This window comes from Podarcis cretensis (assembly GCF_951804945.1).
Source record: "Podarcis cretensis genome assembly, chromosome: 12".
Taxonomy (NCBI): Eukaryota; Metazoa; Chordata; class Lepidosauria; order Squamata; family Lacertidae; genus Podarcis; species Podarcis cretensis.
This window is the reverse complement of record NC_137181.1, coordinates 46,346,885-46,363,389: the sequence shown is the minus strand read 5'-3', so window position 1 is coordinate 46,363,389 and position 16,505 is coordinate 46,346,885. Positions and strand designations below refer to the sequence as shown.

Sequence of the window (16,505 nt, the reverse complement as noted above, 5' to 3'; positions counted from 1 at the left end):
CCTCCATCTTTCCCAACATCAGGGTCTTTTCCAGGGAGTCTTCTCTTCCCATGAGGTGGCCAAAGTATTGGAGCCTCAGCTTCAGGATCTGTCCTTCCAGTGAGCACTCAGGGCTGAATTCCTATGCCCCACAAATAACCCAGAGATGCATTTTAAATAAAAGGGCATATTCTACTCATGTAAAAACATGCTGATTCCCAGACTGTCCACGGGCTGGGTTGAGAAGGTGATTGGGCTAGATCCGGCCCCCAGGCCTTAGTTTGCCTACCTATGACTTAGAGTCATAGGAGCCAATTCCTGGAGGCTGAGGTCCCTTTGGGGCCCCCTGCAGCATTTGAGCGGGCTGCCCCCCAGTTGATGGGCATTGTCATTCAAATGGTTTGTGTGTGCCGTGTCTTCTTACTGATTACGCAGTAATAGCCCTTATTTTATTCAAGCTGGCACCCCAATGCCTGGGATAGCATTGCAGCCTTAACTTCTGCAAGCTCCCCATCCCTTATTCAGAGTGGGTCTGTGTGCAACAAGGTGATTTCCAGTCCTCCAGGCAAGAAGAAGAAGAAGAAGAAGAAGAAGAAGAAGAAGAAGAAGAAAAACCCGGCGACTCATTTCCTGAAAACCTCAGAGGCCAGCAGAGGAGATGGACTTCTTTTCTCAGGGGCAGACCCAGACTGGGGGACGAAGACGACCTATCATCATCATCATCATCATCATCATCATCATCATTATCATTATAATTATTATCATTGTCATCATCTTATTTTTTTGTTTTGACAATAATAATAAATAAAAAATATATAAATGTGCACCCCACCACCAAGATCATTCCATTATAACTATCCAAACTATCCAACCACCTCTTGCAATGTTTTGACCTCTTTCCATTTTAACAGTACAAATTCTACCAATACCTTCCATGTCTCCTCAAAACCATTCCTCCCGCATGTTCCTCGTCTTACCTCAATAGGGCACATCAATTTATCATTAATAGCTATAACCCATCCCTCCATTTGATGTTCCCCTTGTCCCTTCCACTTTCTAGCTATGATAACAAGTTGCACTGTGGGTTAAACCACAGAGCCTAGGACTTGCCGATCAGAAGGTTGGCGGTTCAAATCCCCGCGATGGGGTGAGCTCCCGTTGCTCGGTCCCTGCTCCTGCCAACCCAGCAGTTCAAAAGCACATCAAAGTGCAAGTAGATAAATAGGTACCACTCCCGTGGGAAGGTAAACGGCGTTTCCGTGCGCTGTTCTGGTTCACCAGAAGCGGCTTAGTCATGCTGGCCACATGACCCGGAAGCTGTACACCGGCTCCCTCAGCCAGTAAAGCAAGATGAACGCCGCAACCCCAGAGTCGGCCACGACTGGGCCTAATGGTCAGGGGTCCTTTTACCTTTACCTAAGAAAACCTGCACAAGTGACACTGACACAAAACCCTACACATACACTCAGTAGAAGGATTGAAGCATTTCCACCCCACCCCACTCGCCATTCCCCTCCCCCTCTTTTCTTCCTAACCTAACACTGTATATAACACCAATGCCTCACAACAAATGAAACTGATCTGTAGAAAACGCAGCTTGAAAAAAAGAGACCATGCATGTATTTTTGTAAACGAAGAAATCTTTAATATTATTTAAAAAAAAAAAAAACCTCCCCCCCAAAAAACACAACACTATTTGGAAGCCTGCGGAAGGGGGTTGCAAAGAAGCGCTCGCCTGGCAGCGAGCGGGTGGCCTGGTGGCCGGCTGGTGCCCTTCCTCCCAGCTCTGCCTGCCCTCTTGCCATTCCCGGCGGAGAGGCGGAGCCCGCGGGAGCTTCCCGGAGCTTTCCTCCTCGGACGCGGCGGGAGGGAGGAAGAACCTGCCGGGCTGCAGCGGCGTCACCCTCCTCTGTCTCCTCCTCCATCTCCATCCATTCTGGCCCCATCAACGCCGCCGCCGTGGGGCATCGCTGCCCGGCTGACAGGGCGATGAGGCGTCCCGGTCCCCCACCCAGGCGGCTGCTGTCCTACCCCCCGCGCTGGATATAAGGAGAAGGATCCACTCGGAGGAAGCTGCTTTTCCCCATCTCGGCTGCTGCCGCAGTGGAAGGTAAAAGGCATCGGGGCGCAAGGGATCGTGCGCTCGCGCGTTTGGGTTTCCCTTCGGGTTAGAATGGCAAGGGTTCTTTTCCGTGCGTAATCGTTACGCAGCTGGAGAGAGGAGAGCGCAGCACCCGGGCTGCCTGCAAGGTTGCATCTCCCTTCCGATGGCTTGCAGGCGATTTGCAAGGAGCTGCACCCTGAGGATCGTTGGGGGTGTGTGTGTGTGTGTGTGCTTTTTGACCTGTGGAGAGAAGATCTGGCTGGGGAGATTCTGCTGGGTGGGATGTGTTGGTGTGTCCGGAGGGGACGCCTCTGTTCCTGGGTGTGTGAACACAGAGGGTGGGAGTTTGGAGCTCCACAGCGGGCTGCCCCAACTTGGCGCCCCCCAGATGTTTAGAACCGATGGTGCCGGTGGTGGATGTTGGGGGTTCAAAGCTTCCGGGGTGGGGGTGGGGGCACCAGGCTGGCCGAGGCTTGACCTAGGGAAAGCCTTCGTGTATGGATGGTTGAGTGCCGCCTGCCCAAGTACATGGAGACAGAGGCTAGCAATCGACCGGACCACGCAGCGAATGCGCCTTAGGAAGGTGGAGCGTTGGCAATATTTTAAACGTGTGTTCGGAACTGAGATTGGTTTGGTGCTTTTCGCTGAATGCAAAGTTGCTGTGGTCTCTGTCTTTGGTTTTTTCCTCTTGGACAGATGCTGCATCTTTCTTTGAATGATTTAGCAACATCACTGCGTTTTAGAAAGCATGGTGCTTAGAGATGGCAATGAGCAACAATTAGATATGTTTTTTTAAAAATAGAGATTTCCTTTCCTTTTGTGTGTGTGTGTGTGGGGGGGTACTGAGCCATGTACCTCGGGTTAAGTACTTAATTCGTTCCGGAAGTCCATTTTTAACCTGAAATTGTTCTTAACCTGAAGCACCACTTTAGCTAATGGGGCCTCCTGCTGCCACTGTGCCTCCAGAGCACGATTTCTGTTCTCATCCTGAAGCAAAGTTCTTAACCTGAGGTACTATTTCTGGGTTAGCAGAGTCTGTAACCTGAAGCATATGTACCCTGAAGTGTATGTAACCCGAGGTACCACTGTGTATGGGATCATGCAGGCCTTGCTTCCCAAAAGCTCTGATGCAGGCATAGGTAAACTCGGCGATCCAGATGTTTTTGGGACTACAACTTCCATCATCCCTGACCTGTTAGCTAGGGATGATGGGAGTTGTAGTCCCAAAACATCTGGAGGGCTGAGTTTGCCTATGCCTGGTCTAATGCCTCACGGAAGATGCCTATGCACTGTGGCTGCTGCACGAGGCTACATTTAAGCAATTTCATGTCTATGGCTTTGGCTTTTGAGTGTGCACTTTCTCTTCCTCCCTCCCTCTCTCATGCACACACCCCTCCTATGTCTCTCTCTCTCTCTCTCTCTCTCTCTCTCTCACACACACACACACACAGAGAGAGAGAGAGAGAGAGAGAGAGAGAGAGAGAGAGAGGCAGTCCCCACATCATGCACTTTCTCTCTCTCACATCCACAGAGATATTTCCGGCAGCCACGCTGCCTGTCCCATGCTCTTTCAGGCTCACGTCCTCTCATCTGAAAAGATTCCCATAATATGTGCAGTTGGAAAGCTTTGTCCTTCTCTATAATAAGTACACACCAACTTACACACGCAGGAACACACAAACAATGTATCTCTATATTTTGTTGGAAGCCACCCAGAGTGGCTGGGGAAGCCCAGCCAGATGAGCGGGGTATAAATAATAAATTGTTATCATAATATTATTCTGCCTCATACAGGTGTGCAACTTCTGCTTGGTGGTATTTCCTTCCTTCCTTCCTTCCTTCCTTCCTTCCTTCCTTCCTTCCTTCTCTCTCTCTTTCACACAGCCAGTTCAGTGCCCTCCAGAAGTATGGAATCAGCCCCAGACCCAGGCCAATTTCTGTTTGAGAAATTAAGAAGTCCTTTTCTGTGTGAGGGAGCTGCTGCTTTTTTTGTGTACCTGAAATCCATACACTGTAGGGCATGCGCAGACCAGGCCCCTGTCATTTTCTGGCAGAGAATCCCACCTATTTTGATGTTGCCATGCTGTGTTTTCACCAACCCCTCAGATCAATAGCTGTCCCCCTTCTCCTCTGTGCCTGCAAAGCACTTTCTCATCTTCTCCATCTCTGGGAAGAAATAACTCCTTTTGCAGTCATGGGCCTGCAATAATTCGCCCCCCCCCCAGCTCCTTACTTGTTTTTCATAAACCCAACCTCACGCTGAATATTCTGTTTCTCTTGCTGTGTAGCTTGAACAAAAAGAGATGTTTACTGCGCTTTCCCGACAATCCTGTGAACATACAGGTCAGTACTTGTGGCCAGTTGCCGTGGCAACATGCCAAGATGGGTTGGTTGCCATGTATATAATACTTTATAGCCATAGGTATGTTAGGAAATGTACGTTCATTTCCTAATGTACCTATAGCTATCATGTATGTTCAGGGCAGTGCTGCAGTTAAGGTGATTTTAGACTTTGGACTTAATTAATGGTCATGTGGGTTGAGGTGGGCTTTAGACAGCACAGCGTTATGACTTCGATTTTTGCAAAATGTCATGAAAACCAGCTCCTGCCGCATTGGGAGCCCATCTATCTGCGTGGAGCCCTCGACTGCTGTTCCAAAGTCCTCTCCTGGCCGGCTGCACACACATTCTGGTGTGATGGAGAGAGTTAGCTGCTGAGCAGACTTCATGTTTTCATCTTCAGTAAGTTATTGGAAACAAATAGTCCTGTGTGGTCTGTTAACTTGAATTAGGGCATGGGAATTGAATGTATTTATTTTATCCCTTGCTCCAGAATGATACTGTTCTAAATGCGAAACACAAAAGCTGTTTGGGATTTCTTTCTGTTTTTGTTTAAAATGTAGCTGTTGGCTTTTCCTCTACCTTCTGTGAAATAAGACTGATGGCTGAAAACATTAGTGAGCTGGATTCTGCCGCCTCCCCTACATCCCTCCAATCTGCTAGGGATACCCTCTTAACTCTTCCACCTGTGTGAGGACAATGACAGAAATGTCTTCCTGTTTGCAGTTCCCATCCCCTAGGGACTCGCTTTAGTTTGTGCTAGAGCCGCCTTGAAATTAATTCCAAAAAGTTACCAGTTCACATTTTTTCCTTTTACTTGTTGGTTAGTTATTTGAGACAACCGACAGCCAAAAAGAACCAACTCCCTTCCAGTTTACAAATGTTTCCTTCCTGGTCCCCTAGGTGGCATGGCAAGGGGTATGTGCATGTCCAGTGGCGTAGCGTGGGTTGTCAGCACCCGGGGCAAGGCAAGTAATTTGCGCCCCCTAACCTGTGGATTTGCGCCCCCTAACCCGTGGATTTGCCCTAACCCCAGATGTTGCGCCCGGTGCGGCCGGCCCCCCCTGCACCCCCCACGCTACGCCACTGTGCATGTCTACATGTATTGGGGAAGACTTTCTTGTTTGCAAGACGTCCTTCTCTGGGCTCACGTTTGGTGACTAGGACTGTGGTGGTCTGTTGACGTAAGGCCATCTCAGTTTAAGACAGCTCCTTCTTTTTTTATTGCTTTACATCTAAGGGTCCTGTTGATGTTTCTTCCAAAATATTATCTTCCACCCTGCACTCTCAGGATAGATGGAGTTATTTGTGGGTGGCGCTGTGGTCTAAACCACTGCGCCTCTTGGGCTTGCCAATCGGAAGGCTGGCGGTTCAAATCCCTGTGACGGGGTGAGCTCCCATTGCTCGGTCCCAGCTCCTGCCAACCTAGCAGTTCGAAAGCATGCCTGTGCAAGTAATAAATAGGTACCGCTGTGGCAGGACAGTAAACGGTGTTTCCGTGCATCTGTTGCGCCAGAAGTGGTTTAGTCATGCTGGCCACGTGACCCAGAAAGCTGTCTGTGGACAAACGCTGGCTCCCTTGGCCTGAAAGCGAGGTGAGCAACCCCACAGTTGCCTTTGACTGGACTTAACTGTGCAGGGGTCCTTTACCTTTTACCTAGATGAAGTTATTCATCTAAATCGAGCAGAATTCTGCACACATCCCTACAACCATGCCTAAATATTGGACTGCATTCACTCCAGACGTAACATCAACGACTTCTTGAAGCCGTCAAGCCTTTGCACATCTGCCTGAGAGAAAGCCCCAATGAATTCAATGGGGCTTACTTGTGAGTACATGTGTACATGATTGGGTAGAGCGGTGATTGGGAACCGGTAGCCTTTTCAGATGTTTTGGACCCCAATACCCATCATTCCTCAGCAGCGGCCATCTTGCCTGGGGCTAATGGGAATCCAAAACGTCTAGAGGACAACCAAAACCACAGTTTAGCCCACCTGGAGTTAGAGGTTTCTCTCTTTCCCTTTAGGCATTGGCAGACAATGGCCTTGTTTGGTTTAAATTGAGGCTTCAGCACTGCCCTGTGTTTCACTCCTGCCTTACAAACCTCCTGACAGCCAATTACTATGCAATAAAACATTCAGCTGAAACAAGGTCATGAGGTGTGTATCTGCCAGAAGATTTGCTGGCTGGGTCTGGTTTTCTGTAAAATACTGGTATGCAACTACTGGCAGATGCTGAATTCAATGACAAATGTTTCAAGGACAGTTCATTTGCATGACAAACTCTCCCAAGGCTGCCTTAGATTCCTGGATGCTGCCCTCTCTTCTTCTCTGGTAGCACTGAGAACATTTTGACACTGAGAGTCCATTCCTACTTTTCTTGTTGCTATATTTAGCATTTCCTAGAGTAACCAACTAGTAGGGACGTGGGTGGTGCTGTGGGTTAAACCACGGAACCTAGGACTTGCCGATCAGAAGGTCGGCGGTTCGAATCCCAGCGACGGGGTGAGCTCCCGTTGTTCGATCCCTGCTCCTGCCAACCTAGCAGTTCGAAAGCACGTCAAAGTGCAAGTAGATAAATAGGTACCGCTCCGGCGGGAAGGTAAACAGTGTTTCCGTGCGCTGCTCTGGTTCGTCAGAAGCGGCTTAGTCATGCTGTCAACATGATCTGGAAGCTGTACGCCAGCTCCCTCGGCCAATAAAGCGAGATGAGCGCCGCAACCCCAGAGTCGGTCACGACTGGACCTAATGGTCAGGGGTCCCTTTACCTTCACCTAGACTAACCAAAGCAGGGAGATCCAAAACCAGCTTAAGCAATAATTGTCAGTTCTAGGGAAGAAGATGCTTAAGAAGTGCACATTTGCCTGTTTATGTGCAATAGTTTTAAGAAAAAACACCCTTTAAAATGTACACCTTTTGAAGATAACTAGGCAACCAAAAAAAAAAGGCATGATTAATCCTTCCTTTGCTAGCTAAAGGAACACTGCTAGCCGTGCACCTCCCATGCTTTAAGAGATCAATTTATGCAACAAGCCTTTAAGGTAAGGAAGTGCTGCTAATTCTGTTTCCACTGGGTTGTGATGAGATGATGAATCATCCCTAAGCAAAGAAGGGAATTGGAAATGGTAACGTCCTACATCTCGGTTATCAGTATCCTCCCCGTTCCTCCTCCCTGGTCTTTAAGCACAAAATCCTGTTGGGTTTCCTAATAAGCGTAAGTCCTGAATAAGTGTAGGAGTTAGGCAAGCCGGTCTTAGCTACGCCTGCGCAATATTACTGGTTTTCACAATAGAGAGTAGTTAAGAATAGGCTAAGAATTTGTTCTAGTATGCCTCTGAATACCAGAGGCTGGAAACAAGGCTCTTTGTATGCTCCATAATGCCTATGAATCGGCTTCTACTGTACCTGTTGAATTTCTGTCTGTTACACAGTTGTGAAAAGCACAAGAGCTCTTTTTGGAGGTGGGGGGGGTAGGAGGGTCATTCTACCAAGACCAGTCAATGAAAATACATCTACAGTGGTACCTTGGTTCTCAAACGCCTCGGTTCCCAAACGCCCAAAACCCGGAAGTAAGTGTTCCAGTTTTTGAAAGTTTTTTGGAAGCTGAACGTCCAATGTAGTTGTCAGCTATTGTTTCCGGAGTGCCTGCACCAATCAGAAGCTGTGCCTTGGTTTTTGAACATTTCGGAAGTCAAACGGACTTCCAGAATGGTTTAAGTTTGGCACTTTTGTTTTTGCTATTTATTTTGCGTTTTTGTTTTTGAGGCTTTTTCGGTTAATTTGTTTTTGTGACTGTGTGGGTGATAATTTTTATCATCTACAATACTGTCTTATTTATTTTATAGTAGAGTACATTGATTATTGCTTTCATTTTATGAATCAGTGGTCTGGTTAGAGAGTAAAATTCATGTTAAATTGATGTTTTAGGGGTTGTTTTTAAAAGTCTGGAACGGATTAATCTGTTTTGCATTACTTTCTATGGGAAAGTGTGCCTTGGTTTTGGGAACGCTTTGGTTTTGGAATGGACTTAAGTTTGAGAATCAAGGTACCACTGTACTTTTCTAGCTCGTTCCAAACATCAAAGGCTTCTAATGGGTTTTCATACGTTTATCCTATATATATATTCTGGGTTCACTCAGATGAACAGAGTTCCTCATTCCGAGCAAATGTAGAACCTGGAATTCTTAGGTTACAGTGCAGTGAAAAATAATAACGTTAACCCTGACAAATTAATGATGTCAGTCCCCCCCCCTCTTATTTTTTAGGTTCCCGAGTACTGTACAAAATGTCAACCATAGTCACTTTTGTCTTTCTGCTTTTAAGCATAGCAATTATTGTTACTATTACTCTGATCCAAGTGAATCGGAGAGAGGTCCTTTCGCCAGGGCTGAAGGTAAGTTGAATGAATATGCTGCAGTATCCATTGCTTAGTTTGGGTGCCGGGGCTCAGCTGCTGAACTGGTGATGTAATGGTAGTCAAGAGGGCTTCTGAGCATGTGGAAAGAGTTTTCCAGCAGCAGAAAGTAAGCACAGCTTGATTGCAAGCGGCTGCAATTAGAAAAGGGGCGCCTTTTCTAGAAGCTAATCACTGTTAGCATAGAAAGCATTATCAAAGAAAGACCTCTTTGGGTAGAATCTGTATGATAATAAGTGAAATGAACTAAGATCCAGGAGAAAGACATCTTGGAACATCAAACCTCAAGTTCCTTTGGACATGTGCATTCAAATAGGTGCTCCTCTGCTTTCCCCCATCCAAATTTTGTTCCACAAAAGAGACATACGCAGCCTCCAGACCTGGTGTTGTCTCCCTGCCCCCCCTTGCTTCAGGTGGGCTGTGGCTTCAGAATGGACCCAAGAGCCGGCCAATCATGGCTTTGAATGAGGAAGTGGGAGGGACGGGATGAGGGTGGGGTGGAGATTCACTCAGGACTGGTTGGGAAAGAGGCCGGGTTCTCTTTCTGTAAAAACTGAAACAAAAAAGGACTGTAAGAAACTTTCCCAAGTCTTCATACCAGGCATAGGCAAACTTGGCCCTCCAGATGTTTTGGAACTACAATTCCCATCATCCCTGACCACTGGTCCTGTTAGCTAGGGATGATGGGAGTTGTAGTCCCAAAACATCTGGAGGGCCAAGTTTGCCTATGCCTGCTTTATACTTTCCTGGGCAACCAGCTGGGAACCTCTGACAGCACCCTGACAGCTGGTGGGTCTCTGCTGCCCCAGTTAAAGGAGAGGACTGCTCAACATAAAGCGTGCAGTTCCCTGTATTAAAACCCTGAGCATAACATGTCAACCAACAAGAGCTCCCTTCGCCAGCACAGCGGGATTATAGGGCAGTAATTACATAAGAGGGCGAGATCCTTATTAAGAAGATCTCTGGACAGTTACATGCCCAAAGGCTGAAGGCTTCCCACTTGAAAGCTCCTCTTGAAGAAACATATATTGGCTGTGTCTGTTTTCCTTGAGGCAGGATTTGGACCTGAAGGGTGTAGCTGCCTACTTGCCCTACCAGTTTGGACATGCCCACAGTATTATCCTTCCATCTCTCAACTGCGAGTGGGAAGAAACAGGTAGGAGAAGCAAGCTTAGGAGAATAGGAATGGCCAGGGAGAGGGGTTGGAGGCAGGAGCGACTGCTGCCGCCCCACGGCATCTGCCGCCTGAGGCGGCTCCATCACTCTGTCCAATGGTAGAGCCGGCCCATAGGGAAACAGCTGTTCAAAGAAAAGAAGAAGCCAGAAATCACTAAGAAAGAAAGAAAGAGAGAGAGAGAGAGAGAGAGAGAGAGAGAGGGAGAGGGAGGGAGAGAGAGAGCGAGCGCAAGGAAGAAAAAGGAAGGAAGGAAGGAAGGAAGGAAGGAAGGAAGGAAGGAAGGAAGGAAAGAAAGAAAGAAAGAAAGAAAGAAAGAAAGAAAGAAAGAAAGAAAGAAAGAAAGAAAGAATCACTCTAGCTTAATACAAAAAGTGTCTCTTAGGGACTTGGGCTACTTTTCTAATGCTTGTATTTTCTTTGATTGTTTCCAGTAAGAAATCATGCTCGTCTTGTAATCTATAACTTTCTCTCCCCCCCCCCCCCAAGTATGGAATAGTGCTTGATGCAGGATCATCTCGGACGACTGTCTATGTATATGAATGGCCGGCAGAGAAAGAAAACAACACGGGAGTCGTGAGCCAGACCTTCAAGTGCAATGTGAAAGGTGAGGAGGGAATGTGGATTTTGGGGTGGCCCTGAAACAAATACCAAGCACGGAATGTATTAGTTGGGTGAAGGAGGGCGGCAGGAAGAGAAACGGCAGCTTCTGTGTTTGAAACCCCTTATACACCGCCCATTAAGAGCATCATCATTCCACTTTAAACAACCATGGCTTTCCCCAAAGAATCCTGAAAACTGTAGATGGTTAATGAAATATACTCAGAGTCGCAAAGTGATTTCATGCTCTTTATTCAGCTCATAGTGGTGAGGAGGAATGAATGAAAGTCCCCTCAAGGTATCTGCTTTATATACATTATTTACACAATGGGCTGCACATGATTGGCTAATTCCGGAATTCTACTGTAAGCCAATCAGGTTGTGGATTCACTTCTATCTGGAGCATGATTGGGTAGTTCCTGCCAACCAATCATACTGCTGCATTGTTCTAGGACCAATCAGACTGCTGCATTCTGAATCCTATTGTTCTAGGACCAATCAGGCTGCTGCCTTTTGGATCCTATTGTTCTAGGGCCAATCAGACTGCTGCAGTTTGGATCCTATTCAACCCAGTACATAACACCCCTCCCCTCTAAGTTCCAGTCCTGCCCGGGAGGTCGCATTCATAGTCCTCGAGGTACGCCGGCGGCCTACGTGTGCGTTGCGGCCTGGGGTGTTCCCTGGTCCGGGGTTCAGGTTCTGGCTCGTGTTCCAAGGATGCTGGCTGTGATGGGGCTGTTTGGTCTGGCGCAACCGGCTCACTCAGTCGTGGTTCTGGTTCCAGTGTCCTTTTGGCCTCGCAGGTCCTCTCTGTATTTAATGATTCTGCCTCTCCTGCTGGCCCCTCGTGCTCTATGGGCCTCACTGCCCCTCTGTTTCCTTGGGACTCCTCTGCCCTTTCCTCTTCCTGGCTTTCTCCTGGGAATCGTCGCCGTATCTGGTCGCAGTGGCGGCGCCAGCATTGCCCCCCATCCGTTAGCACCTCATACGACACGGGGCCAGTGACCCTGGTGACTGTGGCGGGTACCCATGCTGGGCCTGCCCCAAAATTCTTTGCGCACACTGGGTCCTGAGCCTCGAAGGTCCGGGGGTTCTTGCCTTCCCCCACCACTGCCTCATCCTGAGCTCTATCGGGGTGAAGGCGGTCCAATCTGATTGCAAGGCGCCGACCCATTAGTAGTTCAGCGGGGCTCCGGCCAGTCGTTGAGCTGGGGGTGCTGTGCTGTGCTAGAAGGAATGTGGCAAGGCGGTACTCCCAATCCCCTTGTGTCATACGGCGAAGGGTGTCCTTGGTGGTCCGCACCATGCGTTCTGCTTGGCCGTTGGTGGCAGGGTGGAATGGCGCCGAACGGATGTGGCGGATGGCGTTCTGCGTTGTGAAGGTTTGGAATTCTCCTGACGTAAATGCAGTCCCGTTGTCTGAGACAAGAGTGTCAGGGAGCCCGTGGGTTGCAAACAGCCTGCGTAGTACCCGGATGGCTGCGGACGTAGAAGTGGACGGTACCAGTGCGACTTCCAGCCATTTGATGTAGGAGTCCACCACTATGAAGAATGTTTTCCCCTGAAAGGGGCCAGCGAAGTCCACATGCAGGCGTGACCATGGTGCTCGGGCGGACTCCCAGGACTGGACTGGGGCCCTTGGGGGATCTGGGCGGGATTCTTGGCAGGCCTGGCAGTGTTTGACCCAGGCCTCTATCTCTCCGTCGATCCCTGGCCACCACACATAACTCCTGGCAAGAGCCTTCATTCTTACTACCCCTGGGTGTGTCACGTGTAGGGCTGTGAGGACCCTTTTGCGGAGGGGCTGGGGAACAACGACCCTGCGTCCCCATAACAGGCACCCCTTGTGGGCCGACAGTTCATGTTTGCGGGTTGTGTAGCCGGCGAATTCTGGCCCGGGGCTGCTGCTGGGCCATCCCCTCCACACCCAGTCCAGGACCCGGGAGATGACCCTATCTTTCTTGGAATGGTGTGCAACTTCTTGTGCCTGAATGGGGCGGTCAGGAAGCAGCTCCAGGCTCATAACCTCTTGTGCAGGTGCTGGGTCGGGGCCTGTTTCCGGTAGTGGTAGCCTGCTGAGGGCGTCCGCATGGCCCATCGCCTTCCCCGGACGGTGAATCAGTGCATACTGGTAGCTGGCAAGGAAAATTGACCACCTGAGGACGCGAGGAGACAGCACTTGGGGGGTCTGCTTTTCAGGGGCAAACAAGCCAAGCAACGGCTTGTGGTCAGTCACCACGGTGAAGGGCCGCCCGTACAAGAAATCATGGAATTTTTTTACTCCCTTCACGATTGCCAGACCCTCCTTGTCGATTTGCGAGTAGTTCCGCTCGGTTGCGTTGAGTGTCTGGGAAAAGTATGCCACTGGTACCTCTCTTCCATCCGGGAGTTGGTGTCCCAGGACAGCGCCAATTCCATAGGGCGAGGCGTCGCATGCTAGCACCACCGGCAGCCTCTCGTCGAAGTGTGCCAAGACCGAGTTTGAGACAAGCAAGTCCTTGACTGCCTGGAATGCGGCCTCCTGGCGCTGGCCCCACACCCAAGGGGCCCGCTTGTCCAGGAGTCTGTGTAGGGGCTCCGCTACCGCCGCCTTGTGGGGAAGGAAGGAATGGTAAAAGTTCAATAGTCCCAAGAAGGCCTGAAGTTCAGTCTTGTTCTTGGGTGCTGGGGCATCACAAATGGCCCGTACCTTGTCCCCAGTCGGGTGGACCCCTTCTGCGTCCACCATAAATCCCAGAAAGTCCACCTGAGGCACTCCTAGTAGACATTTTTCCCGCTTCACCTTGAGACCCGCCGTCTGGAAACGGTGCAGAACGGTGCGGAGGCGGTCCTCAAACTCCTCTGGTGTGGGCCCGGCAATCAACACATCATCGAAGAAGGGGGTGACGCCAGGAATCCCTTTAAGTAGAGAGTCCATTAGATTCTGGAATATGCCTGGTGCCACGCTGATACCGAATTGCAGCCGCTTTACCCTGAATGCTCCTCTGTGCGTCACAATCGTCTGTGCCTCTGCTGTGGCCTCATCTACTGGCAGCTGTTGATATGCTTGGGCCAAATCCAGCTTGCCAAAAATTTTCGACCCAGCCAGGGTGGCAAGAACATGGCTGACCACTGGCACTGGGTATGCATGGGCCGTAAGGGCCTTGTTTATGGTACATTTGTAGTCTGCGCAGATGCGGACCGAACCATTAGGCTTGACGGGTGTGACAATTGGGGTTTCCCAGGGGGCATTAGGCACCGGCTCCAGCACTCCTTGCTCCACAAGCCGGTCCAATTCCTCGTCTATACGGGGTTTCAGGGCGAACGGGACCCGGCGGGCCTTGAGCCTGACCGGTCGTACTGTGGGGTCAAGCTGTAGAGCAATGGGGGGGCCCGTATACTGTCCCAATTTCCCATCAAAAACCCCCGGAAATTCCTTGCATATGGCGTCCACGTCCACTTGTAAGCTAGTGTGGTTCACCCCGGTGACGGCTAGCCCCAGTGGTCCAAACCATGCCAATCCCAGTAAGCTAATGTAGGGGCCCTTGACCACCAGCAATTCCAGTTGCCGCGTCCGCCCTCGGTATTGCACCCTGAAGGTCCCCACCCCCATTGTGGGGACCTTACGTTTCTGGAAGTCCCGGAGGGTGAATGGGGCCGGCCTGAGTTTGGGACCCCCAGTAGGACAGAGTTTCCTTAAGGTCCTTGCCGAGATTATGGATAGAGTTGAACCCGTGTCAAGCTCCATGCGGCATGGGGCCCCCTCTATCTGTACGTCAACATAAATTTTCTCTACGTTGGGGTGGGGCAAATGGAATACCTGGAAGTCCGTGAGCTCAGTCGAGTTGCCTTGGTGCATTGGGCCCCGGGACCTGGGGCTCTTGGATTGGTCATCTGATGCCTGGCGTCGGGTGAGCCGAGCCCGACACACCCGGGCGATGTGTCCCGATTTTCTGCACTGCCTGCACTCTGCGTTGCGGAAACGGCAGGTCCTCCTCTCGTGACTTTCTCCGCAGCTTGCGCAGTTCCCTCCTTCTCGTCGAGGCAGCTGTGGTATGTGGGCTGCTTGAGTGCGCTGCTGTACTCGGTGCACCTCCTCCCTGTTGGATCCTGAGTCGTCGGTGAGGTCTTCATGGTGGACCCTCGGTTGGGATGGCTGGCTCGGCCGTGCCTCTTGCGTCGACCTCTCGGCAGCTTCCGTTGCCAGGGCCTCCTCCAGAGCGACCTGGAACGTTAGGTCCTTCTTAGCGTAGAGGCGTCGTTGCAGCTTCTCATCCCTCAGGCCACCGACGAGGCGGTCACGAAGCATGTTCTCCAGTTCTGAGAAGTTGCAGAACCGGGCGGCTTGGCGGAGAGAGGTCACAAACCCAGTTATGGTTTCCCCAGGGGCTTGCCGCTTTGCGTAGAAGGCATTTCGACGAGCCACCACTGAGGGCTGCGGCGAAAAGTGCCCCTTCAGCTGTTCCATTATTGTTTTGTATGGAACAGTAGCGACGTCTTCAGGCGCAAGGAGAGCCCGGGCGATTTCAAACGTCTCCTCTCCGCAGACGCTGAAGAATATTGCCCTCTTCTTGGCGTCTTCTTCATCGGTGACCCCTTTGGCTTCTAGGAGGAAGGTGAAACGGGAGGCGTATGCTTCCCAGTCTCCAGATGCTGGGTTGAACGGCGAAAAGCTGCTGTTGGTTGCCATTCTGAGTTCCTTGTGTCCCGGAGCTGAAGCCTGGATACACGGTGCGAGGCAGCGATGCGGCAGGTGGCGGTGCTGCGGTGCTATGTGTGGCAGTCAGCTCAGCGGGATCCCACCTTCGTCGCCAGTGAAATATACTCAGAGTCGCAAAGTGATTTCATGCTCTTTATTCAGCTCATAGTGGTGAGGAGGAATGAATGAAAGTCCCCTCAAGGTATCTGCTTTATATACATTATTTACACAATGGGCTGCACATGATTGGCTAATTCCGGAATTCTACTGTAAGCCAATCAGGTTGTGGATTCACTTCTATCTGGAGCATGATTGGGTAGTTCCTGCCAACCAATCATACTGCTGCATTGTTCTAGGACCAATCAGACTGCTGCATTCTGAATCCTATTGTTCTAGGACCAATCAGGCTGCTGCCTTTTGGATCCTATTGTTCTAGGGCCAATCAGACTGCTGCAGTTTGGATCCTATTCAACCCAGTACATAACAGTTAAGGTTGCCAACTGTTGCTTGGAGACTCCTATTCCCCTCACAGAGTTACAATTCCCAGAGCCTCTTGGGAAGAGAGATTTGTAGCTCGCTGAGGGGAATAGAAGCCCCCTAAGTACTCATGGCATCCTTAGCAGGGATAGCCTAACTGCTGTTGTCTATGCTCTGGTAACTTCAAGGTTAGATTACTGCAATGCGTTATATGCAGGGCTGCCTCTGAAGACAATTCAGAAACGTCAGCTAGTGCAGAATTCAGCGGTCAGGTTACTCAGTGGAGCAAGATGGTTTGAGCATATTACACCGATCCTGGTCTGACTAAAGTGGCTACCAATGAATTTCCGGGCTCAATTCAAAGTGCTGGTTTTGACGTACAGTGGTACCTTGGGTTACAGACGCTTCAGATCACATACGCTTCAGGTTACAGACTCCGCTAACCCAGAAATATTACCTCGGGTTAAGAACATTGCTTCAGGATAAGAACAGAAATCGTGCTCCTGCGGTGCCGTGGCAGCAGGAGGCCCCATTAGCTAAAGTGGTGCTTCAGGTTAAGAACAGTTTCAGGTTAAGAATGGACCTCCGGAACAAATTAAGTACTTAACCTGAGGTACCACTGTATAAAGCCTGAAACGGCTCAGGACCGCAATACCTCAAAGACCGCCTCTTCCCATATGAACCTACCCGGACCCTGAGATCATCTTCTGAGGCCCTCCTTCGTGTGCCCCCTCCTCGA

General features: G+C 50.2%; 1 protein-coding gene across 3 annotated transcripts in view; it reads left to right on the top strand.

The window, feature by feature from the left end:
• Nucleotides 1-1,738: 1,738 nt before the first annotated feature.
• Nucleotides 1,739-16,505, top strand: part of ENTPD3 (ectonucleoside triphosphate diphosphohydrolase 3) — a 33,003-nt gene continuing 18,236 nt past the window's right edge. The window contains exons 1-4 of one of the 3 annotated variants that reach the window (XM_079947360.1): nucleotides 1,739-2,089; nucleotides 4,372-4,426; nucleotides 8,689-8,816; nucleotides 10,501-10,618. In XM_079947360.1, coding sequence (XP_079803486.1) covers nucleotides 4,387-4,426; nucleotides 8,689-8,816; nucleotides 10,501-10,618 — 286 coding nt within the window. In that variant the 5' untranslated portion in view covers nucleotides 1,739-2,089; nucleotides 4,372-4,386. Of the gene's footprint in view, nucleotides 2,090-4,371; nucleotides 4,427-4,674; nucleotides 4,826-8,688; nucleotides 8,817-10,500; nucleotides 10,619-16,505 lie in introns of those variants that run through there. The other 2 variants (XM_079947358.1, XM_079947359.1) reach the window with 2 other exon arrangements.